The following is a 12,092-nucleotide window of genomic DNA, read 5'->3' on the forward strand; positions in this document are numbered from 1 at the left end:
ATACTAGGGCTAGGAGCCAAACGTGATATGTGACAGTTCTGATCACATTTAAAAACATCGTAGGGTTGTGCGCAGATATCCGGTAGGGTATACACTATATGGACACCTACTACCTCATCTAAGTCTGAATCAAGGGAACTCCCCTGCAAGGTGGCGGCTGAGATCGGCGTTCAGATTGTTGTGCTGATTTGGTCCTCTTTCTCTTTCCATGGCGGACGGTGCGGGCGGGGAGGGGGAGCACCAAGATGGCGTGTCTCCTGGAGACTCCTATCCGGATGAGCGTGCTGTCCGTGAGTACAGCGGGGGTTGCCAGGATCTGGGGGGCGCTGATGCTGTGAAAATGCTGCTGGCCCTTTAAGTAACCCTTGGAAAGAAGGCTAGTCATACCACTCTTCAAGGTGTTACTCTAGTTACACTACTCGCCCCAATAAGAGGAGGTTACTGACTAGCCTTCGAGAGGCGTAGGTTTCTGATACCCCGCATAGGACCAAGCCAATAGGCAGTATCCTCCTTCCACATGGAAGAGGAAGCTATTGCCCCTACTTCCATAATCACACAGAATTGAATATGAATCTAACATCACTGGAAGACGAGGGCGTTACTCCTAAGGTTTTTTTTAAATCCCCAAAGAGAGTAGAGTCTACTGAGCAATGAGGATGAGGCAACTGACAGTTCTAATCTCACAGAGGACGACCTCTCAAGTTTCTCAGTTCTTTGCGTTTGAAAGACATCATGGCCCGTTTTTTCTCTTGGGAATCTGGGACCTTTAGTCTCGCCATTTAAATTCAGGACTACAAACCCAGGAATTCCAAGAAAACCCGGGTCTTTTCTGACGCACGTAACTGAGAAACGTGCTAGCTCTGCACTGTCAGGTCAGGTATCTACCACACACGTTAGAGGAGGTAACGGACACCTCTGGCCCAAAAGGCGAAGGCGTTCGAACCCCGAAGAAAGCATCCCAGGAAGAGGTGGAGGCAAGGTGATATCACTGAATTCCTCTCGCATGGTAAGGGCGTTTCATACCCTGTGAGAGGAAGGTAGCCACTCCCCCTTCCTGGTAGGGGGGTGGTTGTGTCATTTTACGACATTTATAGGATATTGACAAAAATGTAGATAGTTGGAGATTACAAATACCCTGGAGATAAATACTGTTGGCACATCCCCAGTCCTTAAGGTGTTGCTGCTAATAACATTATACCTGCACTTATTAGAAACCTGTTGTCTGCACTTTTAACCCCTGCACTACTTATTGTTTTTATCCTGTACGTCGCACTTACCCTTCCTCCCCTAGCACTTGTCCCCTTCACTGCACTTGCGCAATCTCAATGTCACTAGGCCTAGTAAGATCTTTGTCTTCCCTCTGTTGCCCCTCCCTTGCCTCGCTGCGCCTTGAAACACTTGTGTATAGGCACGTTATAAATGTTATATCGTATACATTAGCTGCCAAGTTTCCCATTTCCATGCATGACACCTTGAGTCCCTACTGGGTTTCCCCATTGCATGCTGGAGCTTGTAGGCACATACGTACAAAGGGGAAACCAAAACTGAAAGTTCCACCATGCAATAGGAAAAATTGGGACTCGCTCGAAGTGTCACACATGGAAACTTGGTAGCTATGCATACAAAGAAAGAAGTTACTGCTCCCACCATCCTCAGGGACAGGCTATTGACTGACCATGTGGGGGAAAGTTAGTGACATGCCAAAATCAGAGCTGTTGGGAAGTTGGTAGCACCCCATGGAATGGGTTGAGTTTCTTCAAACCATGGGGTGGGGATGGAGTGACATGGACCCTCCTTGCACTGACATGATTAAGAAGCACTTTCCTGATAAACACCAATAGGGCTGAAAACATGTTTGGGGTTACTGTATTGCAGACCCCTCCTGCCCAGCCAACTACTGTCCCATTTCCATCACCCCCTTCCTGGGCAAACTGCTTGAGAAGTTGTCCCTCCCCCCAACTCAACTCTCATAGCGAACTAGTCTATACGACCACCAGTCTGGATTCTGAGCATCCAGAGGCGTGGACACAGCTCTTCTGAACACCCGTGAAGAACTGCTCGCATCCGTGGATTCCAACTCCCCTGCTCTCCTCATCCCCCTTGATCTTTCGTCTGCATTTGACGCTGTGAACCATTCCATCCTCATAAAATGGCTCCATGATACCCTTGGCATCTCAGAGCGGGCATGGGACCGGCTTACCTCCCTGCTAACTGACTGTTCCTTCAAAACCATTTCGACCCCTTTCTCCTCCCCTACTTCCTCCTCCACTTGTGGCGTCACCCAGGGCTCCATTCTTTTGCCCTGGCTCTTTAACATATACCTTTCCTGGTACGCCTCATTTCCTTCTTCTCCCCCAACTGGCAGTGCTAGGCTGACGACACACAACTCTTCTTCAAATTTCTTACTGATGCCCTTGAACCTTCCTTTGTCCCTGACTGCCTCTCTGCCACCCAGGCCCGGTGCACTGCTAATGACCTCTGCCAGAGATTCTCCATATTGGATCCCCTGCACCCTACTTCTTCCCTTAACTCTGGCCTTCATGCATGGACTCCCACAAGGCTATCTGGGGCGGGGGACCACTCTGTCTTCAAATCTTCCTGACCAAATACCCCCCTTCTAGACTCCTTTGTTCCTCTGGCACCAACCCCCTGTGTGTGAAACAGTTTGTTAAACAGAGAGCTGGTGGTCGATCACTTTCATCAGCGGGCTCCCTTCTGTGAAATGGCATCCCTCTCCCAGTGTGGCTTGAGCAGGACTGCCTTAAGTTCGGGAAAAGCCTCAAGACCTTTCTATTTCTTTACCTCTTCCTTCTCCTCCTCTCTTCCCTGCTAATCATACAGTAGCGTGACTGATGTGCAGGGCCCTTATGTATCCTCGGGCCCTGAAACCCCACATCTGACTATTCACTGCACTTACCTAGACCCACCTTCCCCCATGGGAGGGTGCACTTACGTTCTTCTCTTCTTAGCACTTCACCACAGCACCCATCCCTTACCCTGTCCCCTCTGCACTTGCACATTCTGAACACTCACAAGGCATAGCAGGTTTGTCTCCACTCCCTGTTATTCTCATTATTTGTTTGTACTATTAATTCAATTATTTATCTCTGTTTTAATTCATTGTCTACCTTCCCCTGTCCCAGCCCCAGTTTTGCTAATTGTATAAGCACCTAGCAAATGACCATTCAATAAAATAAATGTGGCCTAACCATTCGGGCTGAACTCCCCTTGGGGGCAGGGCTAACTGGCATGCTAAAGATGATCGCATGTAATGCTGCCCATAGTAATTCCCAGAGGTTAGCATTAATTGTAAGTTTCCATCCATCTCTTGTTGGAGGTTAGTGTCGCCTCCATCAAGTCCTGATTTTTTTCCCCCCTTTGGATTCTGGGACTTGTTGTTTTTCCTTTCCCATTTGAAATTTAGAAAACTACAAGTCCCAGGATTCCAAGCAAAAGACAGAACAGGATGGCCGCCTCATGCATGGCCACTGGAAACTTTAGAGCTCTGGAAGATCCTATTGACTAACTACATGGAAGAGGAGTAAAATACCAACTCCCCAGTGAATGGGGTGGGACAATAAACCTTAGAGAGTAAAGGAAATTGGGCTGACACTAGCTAGAGGAGCTTAACGCTTTTCTCCCTCCAAGAGAATTGGGGCACTCGGCCAATGACGCAGGGGGCATTTTCTTGCTCCCATGCCCATGTTTGGCTATCTGATAATGGCTGCTGGCTACATTCAGTGGTGAATAGATCCCATAACTGTTGAACAGTTTTTCATCTTGGGTGGCGACGTGAACCATGTTGATATGAAATTCATGGCAGCTATAAAATGCAGGGAAGAGCATGTATGGCATGTACATCCCCTGCTAAAAACACTGAGGTAGTGGCATGGCTTGCCTGCACATTGGCTAGCTCTACAGTGGGACGTTTGTCCTGTCTGTCTTTTGGTCTACCTCCCTTATTCAAATATGGGAAGTAATCGCATCTCTCTGTCGTCTTACCCTGATTACTTCAGGGTGGCAAGTGATTAAGCCAGGTGGCCTCTCTAACTAGCCAAGGTGAGACTGTAACCAAGTCATTATTTTTTCTATTTCGTAGACGCCTGGTACAATTAGTGTGGTTCCTCGCTCTGCACGTCAGTGAAACAAAGAGGATGCCATGCTAGGTGTAGATCAAATACTCTAAAACATTAAGCTATTTAACAGAAAACGGTCATGCTCTTCAAGCAGAACAGGCAGATCATGTTAATTTCCAACCAGTTTAAGGTGACTTAAACACCAAGGAGGTTTAGCTGTATTCAGAGACCCCTCAGAATGCAATCCATTATGACCAAGTTATCTGCATAACCCAACAATTGGATAGTAGGATCACCTATCCTTGGAGGGTCAATTTGAACAGATCTTGGTGCCATGTGTAAGACTGCCAAATAGAGATTGAATAATGTAGGTGCCAAAATGCACCCCTGTTTGAGTCTGAGAGCGGTTGAAAACCCAGTCTGTGAATGTTCCTATTTTATTTAATGTAACTCTCACCCTAGTATTTTAGTACAGAGCAATGATCGTCCATAGCAAACCAGCCAGAATGTTCCTCTGCTGTAGTTTGCTGCAGCAGCAAACTCTTCGTACCAAATCGAAAGCTGCGCTGAAATCGATAAAGGCCACAAAAATAGATTCAGAATTTCATGCATTTTGTACAACAGTGACCAGCGCTAAATTAGTGTCTGTCATGCTATCGTTTCTTTTTAAAGGGTAAGATGTTGTATTCCTCCTTTATCCAAGCATTTAATTAATTCAGTAATACTCTGGCAAAGATTTTGGCTGGAGCATAATATTCTGTAATGACTGGGACTATTACGCAGGCTTTTCTTAAACACTAGGACTATGTCTGTCCAAGATGGTGGTGGTGAGCCAGAGAAATATCATCAATAATCAGAATTGTGTGTGTGTGTTAATTTTTTACCTTTCATTGACGGCATTTGGAAAAGTCATCTGAGCTGTCAAACAACTCTGGTGAGTCCCCGAATTAAATTTTGCTTAACGCCCACAAAGGTGTCCTTGATGCTACATTATTATTGTTGAGTGCCTAAGAGATACCAACTGCATACCTACACAACAGAGGAACACCACTAGCATCCAGACATCCAGAAACTAGGACAGAACCTAACCTCACATCGAACACCTGGGATGGGGGTGGGAGGGTAAAGGACTACGGCCTATTCCACTGAATGAACTGGGGGTGGAGGGTCCAAGACCTGCTCCCCCGTGCATTGCCCGGGCCGGGACACTTGGAGAGGTGTGGGGGGGGGGGCAAAGGAAAGAAAGTGCAACTTGCAGAAGAACGGGCAAGCTACGTGTAATGGACCCTTGCAAGCCCTCAAGCACTGCTGCTCTGTCAATGACTATGGTGCGCAAGTGATAAAGGAAAGGCCCAATGCATTGTGGACTATGCCCAAAGGGAAGAGTCTCGTGGTAACTGTAGGTCTTGAATGCTGAACAATAACAGAATGTGGAATAATAAGGACATTGTGATGCAAGAGAGGAACTTGCTATATTCTCTGAAGTGTGAAGGGGATTGTCACGTTACTAGTGGGACCCAACCTTCCATTGAGATCCAGCACCGTCCGAGTCGAATGTTTAACGCAAAGAAATCAGAAAAAGAATAGCATAAAACAAGATACTTCTGACATGATTCCATGTACAATCAGCACCAGTCTCAGAGATAACTTAACAAATAAAAGGATCCGTCACCCAATCTGAACTAGGCAGCCCTACATTACGGAATCATCTGGACTGCACTTTCAATAAAGAACAAGGCAGTAATGATTCCAAGCAGAGGCCTCACTGAGCTTTCTGTGTGGAGTGACGGCACCATTCTTCAGAAAGAAACGTTACGGGATGTACTTAAGAGTAGACTCGTCACCTGTTAATTTATTTCTGACCTCTTGATTGTTTTCCTACCCTCGTCCCTTTCCCCTTCAGCTTTCTTTTCACCCATCTCTACTTTTCCCACTGTTGTCAGGGAGATGTTCAATCCGAATGCTGGCTGAAATCTGTGTTCAGGCCAACTTGTGTATCGAATGTTTAGCTTTCGTTTACGGCAGTTCCAAAAGCCAGCTCAGCTGCCACCAACTGCCGGAGGGATCTCCCATTACTAATGCAGTTGTTACCATTCACATGTGCATCTACCACTATCGATTATCGTCCTATAGCGTTGCACTATCATAGATCCTTAAATTTTCATTCATCCACTTTCACGATCTTAAATTCATTTACCCAGCATGATAGCATTATTTATTCAGCTATTCATTCACACATCTTCCCTCACTAACATTCATTCATCAACCCTCACACTAATATGAATTCCCGTCCCACTCTCTCCATTCCTTCTGTTTTTCCATCGCCATCCTCATCTGCCTAAGTGTGTCCCTGTGAATGAACTAAAAAACGGTTGCTTTGTCAATGCTTGTTCTTATTTTGACAGTGATTTTATCGGGCAGCACTGGTTGGAAATGAGACGAAGACAGACTTTTACGGCTTTAAGAAAGATGAAGCTATTAACATGTGAAATCTGAAATTTAGAGTGAGGCACTGGCGAGCTATCTTGTTAAGCAATACCGTTTGACAAATGGATGTTTATTCTTGGGTTCAGTCTAGTTACCACTGTATTAACATTCGAGCCAATGAAGTCCGTTTCAATCTGAGCATGAAATAGTACATTTGAATTCAATTTAAACTAATTCCATGACTGACCCTAAGAATAGACGTTTATTTCTCTAAACTTTATCGTTAAAACTACTTGCAAGTCCCTCACTCTAAATTTCATGTTTATTTCTGACACTGATGCGCGTGGGCAACACGGCTTGAGAAGCAACTTCCCTTTCAGTGTTATAAATGTAGAAAATCACTCAGTATTTAACACGTGAACTCACTGCAAAGTTTGTGCGGCTCATGATTCAGTGGTCCGCTTCATCTTTAAGAAAACGTTCTTAAGTCAATTAAAATGCATTATGTTTCCATTTTAACACACACGCACACACTTTCTCTTTCTCCCTTAAATAAGTTTAGGTTGCATGTAGTGCAGCTGCTACCATAGCACTTGTCAATTTGAGCATTCTTATTACAAATAACAATAATTGAACAAGTTAAAACTCTTAAGAAATCATAAACTTAACTCCCTTTTAGGAATGTTTTGCATAATACATCTGAAATATTTAGAAGAGTTTGTAGCATTGGCTATTTCCATTTATACGTGATTGATTAATGGCATATACATTTACGTAAATATGTTATCAGAGCATTGACAAATTCATTTGACAACTTTTGCCATCTTGAACATTTTTCCCCACGGTTTACCTTTCTAATTTTATCCTTGCTTATGAGAATGATTCTGCACGCTGACGCACAAGTTTCATTTATCAACATGGTTATGAGGTTATCAGTGATACGTAAGCAGTTATTGATATAGTATTGATATTGATGATGGGAGAAATGGTGTCATTCATTGATGTATATTGTCCACAAAACTGATGTCTTCACAGATGTACTTTATGATGGTTAGGTGATTGTCACGTGTTGTACTTTCAACGTGTTTTAATCACTCATGTTGTTTGATATTTCAAATGTGATATTACATGCAGAACATTCATGTGAGTTTTTTAACGTTGACAATTTACAGCATTGGACATTTTTTAAATGCATTTTATTATATACATTTTTTTGGTAATAGTAAAAATCTATTCTTGACGAAGATATTGCATTTGAAAACTTATTTTTTCTCCATTTCCTGGAGTATTTAACTCTTCAAAGTGACTGCAGAAGGCCCATACCTCCCTAACAACGGAAAGCTGGAGGCTGGCCTTCAGTTCTGCTGCGGCAGCCTTAGCCAACGTTTGCATTGCCTAATGTGTGCACTCTGCATGCTACTCTGTGCTCCTAGACTGTAGCCCTTTGTAGATTGTTAGGCACTGCATATACTTAATCTGCAGTAGTTTACTGACCCAATATTTATTCCCCAGCACTATGCTTTTTCAATCGGAATCCGTATATTTGTTTGAGAAAAAAAAACGAATGAGAGATTTAATCGAAAACCGGATGTAGTAATTACTACAGCCGAACATTTCGAATAAATCTCCCATTGAGTGTCATTGTAGTGAACAAGGGCAGCAGGGGTGCCTACTGCACCCTTGTTCACTATAATGCCACCAGGGTTGATTTATAGTCCTGACATCTGCCTGTAGTGTGTAGCAGTGCGGGTATTAATCTTGGATACTGTGCATTTGTATTTGTATTTTATTTATTTATAGAGCGCACCGAGCCCTGAGGCATCTGGGTGCTTTGCTTGCATAGTATGTTACACAATAAATTGCATAGATTATATACAGTATTGTTTGATTACACATTAGGATACAGAGATAGTACAGCGTAAGAAGGTAATAAACAATTTACAGATTGCATGAGATAAAGTACAGTAATATATATATGGGGAGATGAGTGGTGACCAGCAGTGATAGCAAAGGTGTGCAGGTTGCAGTGTGAGTACATTAATGATGGCAGGTTGCTAGTTCACTTGCGAGGAGAGCCAGATTTTTTCGTTTTTCCTAAGTGTGGGAAAGGATGGTTCGGATCTGAGCTGGTTAGTGGTCGGATCTGAGATGGTTAGTGGTAGGGAGTACCACAGCTTGGCTAAGACCAGGAAGCTGCTACCTCCTGCCTTCTGAAGTTTGAAGTGTGGGATTTTGGGACGGTGAGGCTGAGCAGCTCTGGTGGGGCGTTCTGAGATATTTCGGGAGATGTTGTTGCTAAGGTAGCTAGGCGCTTTATTAGCAAGGCACTTGTGGGTCAAGGATATGGTTTTGAGGGCAATTCTTTGTTAGATTGAAAGGCAGTTCAGGTTTCGTCTGGAAGAGGAGATGTGTTCAGATCTGGCAATGCTTAGTGCTGATCTGATGGCGTTTTGAATTTGCATTATATTCTATTACATTGGGTAGGGAGATGAGGGAGACAACGCCTCGCATGATAGCATGTCAAAGATTCACAATCACAGTAGGACTCCAGTCAACAATATATATACATTTTGCCACAGGTTTTAAGGTATTTTTTGGACATCTGCCTGAACCAGTTTCCATCATTATTGCATGATGCAACACTGAAACACAAATTTTAAAAGTGTGTTTAAATCACCTGAGAACAAGTTTGGTAAACATTTCCACAGGATTTCAATTTTTATAGAGGTGAAATATCCTGTTTGAATGTACAGTGCACTGTAACTGTACATATGGCACCCCCCTATGTTACTCTGTAATATAATGTGCTCACTGTATCATTCCAAATTCAGAACTGTGGCTCATATTTCATAAAATTGTGTTGGCCAATGCACAACACCTATTTGCATCTGAATTGTCCCCAGACAAACATGTGCCATTACAAACTCTGCTGTGGGGGCATTTGAACTAACATCCCTTCAGACTAATTGGTGGATATGTAAGGTAATACCCGGCAGGGAAATAAACAGAAAAGAAATCCCCCCCCCCCCAGGATCCTTTTCATCCACCAAGAAGTGTTCTTCATATGTAATCATCCTGAGGGCAAAGACGAAAACTAAGCAGTAACTAAAATGGTAACATCTGATGCTGAAATGAAGCAGGATAAATTGACCCGTTTATCTTTTCTCAAGATGTATTGGGCTATGTCTTTCTATACATGATATTGATTTTGTGAAATTGTTACGTGTCCCTTGGGATCACCCTGGCTAGTAATCGCTCTGACTTTAAGTGGGCTTCCCCCAGCTCTCAGCTTAGCTCGGAGTAAAGGTCTAGCGCTCTCCTTATGTGACAGGGGAAGCTACCAGCCACTGAAATGAAACCCAGAGGACGTTTCCCCTCGTTTTATTCAGTGCTGATATTATGCTCATGCTGCTGTGACAGCTGATAACTTATTCACGAGTTCCACAACACGTCCACAACAGTTCCTGTCGCTCCTTATGCACATATACAGGGATTAAGAGATTTGACAAACCAGACTTCAGAGAAAGAAGCAAAAAATGCCTTGCATAACAGTGTTGATAATTTGCCTTTCACTGTACCAACGTCTTATTCAAGAATGACCAACATTGCAAAAAAGAATTAGGTACATATTGAAATCTTTCTACATCAACATATTTGTTATCAAACAACCCTCTTATTGACTTCTAATTCTACATAGAATTCAAACACATTAGTTTGGTTGGTAGCACGCCTCTGATTTATGTAATCAAGTCAATCTACATCAATACCGATATCCAGCCTTATCCTTTCTGCTTAAAGAAACTCTAAGTACAAAAAACACTGCTCAATTCACACTAAATAAAGGCATTAAAACATACTCTATGGTTTACAAACTAAAGCAACAGTTTAAATCAAGAAAGCAATTATTGCATTTCAATATATATCGTAATATAGAATGCAAAGCACACATTCACTGCATCAATTGAAAAGACCAGTATTGCTGTGCATTCAGTTAAGCATACCCCATTGCAATACATTCTCAACATGACTCCAACGTGCTGCTCAAAGCATACACCGCTTGCACTCTCTGACAAGATCTCAGTATAATATTGTGTAATGAATCAGCCATGATTCCCCAAGAAAACCTTGCCGGGACCCTTCTCATGTGGCCAGGGAAAGGCGGATGCCCCTGACCCTGGGGGGAGCAGAGGTGGGTCTGCAGGAGGATCACAGGGTGGGGGGAGCAGGTCAGGAGGAAGGGGAAACCCCCTTGTTTTCCTTTAAGGAAAACAGCCTTTGACATTAGGGACGCCAAGTCCCATAATTCCCTGGGATGAGCAAGAGGGCTAAAAGGGTACAATGTTGCAGTAGTGGTCAGATCATTAATTCAAATGACCCACACCTGAGGGAGACATAGTCTTAAACTGCCCCCTCAGGTGCATGCCGTAGAGAAGCAAGAGAAGCAGAGTAGCAGAGAAAGCAAACCTCAGAAGCAGCGTGGTACTTGCTTGCAGCCCACACAGAAGCTGGGAGAGAGGGAAGACGCTGTGACTGAAAGCAGTTCCCAAAGCAATTTTGAAGAGCAAGTCCTGTATGCAAAACCAAATGACTATAACTTTAGATGTGGAAGTCTAGGGAAAAGACAACCCCCCGATGGGGCAATATTGTTGAAAGTTAATACCTGCAACTATTGCCCAAGCCAAAAGCTACTGAAGTCAAGGCAAATACAATATAACCGAATTTGCCAAAACAGAAAGGGGTGAAGCAAAGTTCTAAAAGTGATGAAACATGTTGCCCATACTTTATACAACATAGGGTAACTGTTGGTATGAAGTCACAATGCCAAAGCCAAGAGAGAGAGGCAGAATAAGACCCTATGGTTGTCAATATTTGGTTACCGCTGCAGCGGGGAAGCAAGAGTGAAAAAAAGAGGCTTCCCTACTGGGAAAGGTATTCAGAAGGGGAGGAGCATTACTATAGAAGACTTTTAAAGAGCACACATGTAAACCTTGTTTTTTCTAAAGAGTTAACAGTTTTTGAAGCTCCAGATTGTTTAATATTGCGAAGCTGTTAGGAACCCCTTGTCAGTTGACTTTAACCACAAGAGCACTTGTTGTGAATCGCTGTCCGGGCAGGGGTGTGTACCCGGATGGCAAACCTGCCTGGCATGGGAGTAAACCAGGTGGAAGTTGAAGAAGTACTACACGGTGATCTTGACAGAGACAATTTATGTGCTTGTGCTGCTGAAGAAAGGAGCTGTGTAATGCTGCCAAGAGTCTTTTATTTGCTTTGTTGAAACTTTGGAGTATTGGAACTTTCTGTTGATCAATTGGAGTTACATAGAACTGTGTTTTTTTGCAATCCAGGTTTTTCTTATTTTGTTTTTTTGAACTGTGAAGTGGAATTCTACTTAAAATCTGGGGAAGGGGAATTTACCCGGGTTATAAGAAGACACTGTTGATAGAATATGAATTCGTTCATTGAACCTTCTAATTTAATAAAAGGCATTTGTTGAAAATCCATCACCTCATATTTCTGACCCCTCACATAGGAGTGGGATCGGAATCAATCGATAAAAATTGGGGGACCCTGAAATTTGAAAATCTCAGT

At 43.3% G+C, this 12,092-nt stretch overlaps 1 protein-coding gene across 7 annotated transcripts in view; it reads left to right on the forward strand.

Annotated features, from left to right (window-relative positions):
- Window positions 1-214: 214 nt before the first annotated feature.
- ARMC8 (armadillo repeat containing 8) overlaps window positions 215-12,092 on the forward strand; it is a 1,620,024-nt gene continuing 1,608,146 nt past the window's right edge. For 5 of the 7 annotated variants that reach the window (XM_069615821.1, XM_069615824.1, XM_069615822.1 and 2 more), the window contains exon 1: window positions 228-290. In XM_069615821.1, coding sequence (XP_069471922.1) covers window positions 246-290 — 45 coding nt within the window. In that variant the 5' untranslated portion in view covers window positions 228-245. Of the gene's footprint in view, window positions 291-12,092 lie in introns of all 7 variants that reach the window. The other 2 variants (XM_069615827.1, XM_069615825.1) reach the window with 1 other exon arrangement.

Source organism: Ambystoma mexicanum, chromosome 9 (genome assembly GCF_040938575.1).
Source record: "Ambystoma mexicanum isolate Mex_15411 chromosome 9, UKY_AmexF1_1, whole genome shotgun sequence".
NCBI lineage: Eukaryota > Metazoa > Chordata > Amphibia > Caudata > Ambystomatidae > Ambystoma > Ambystoma mexicanum.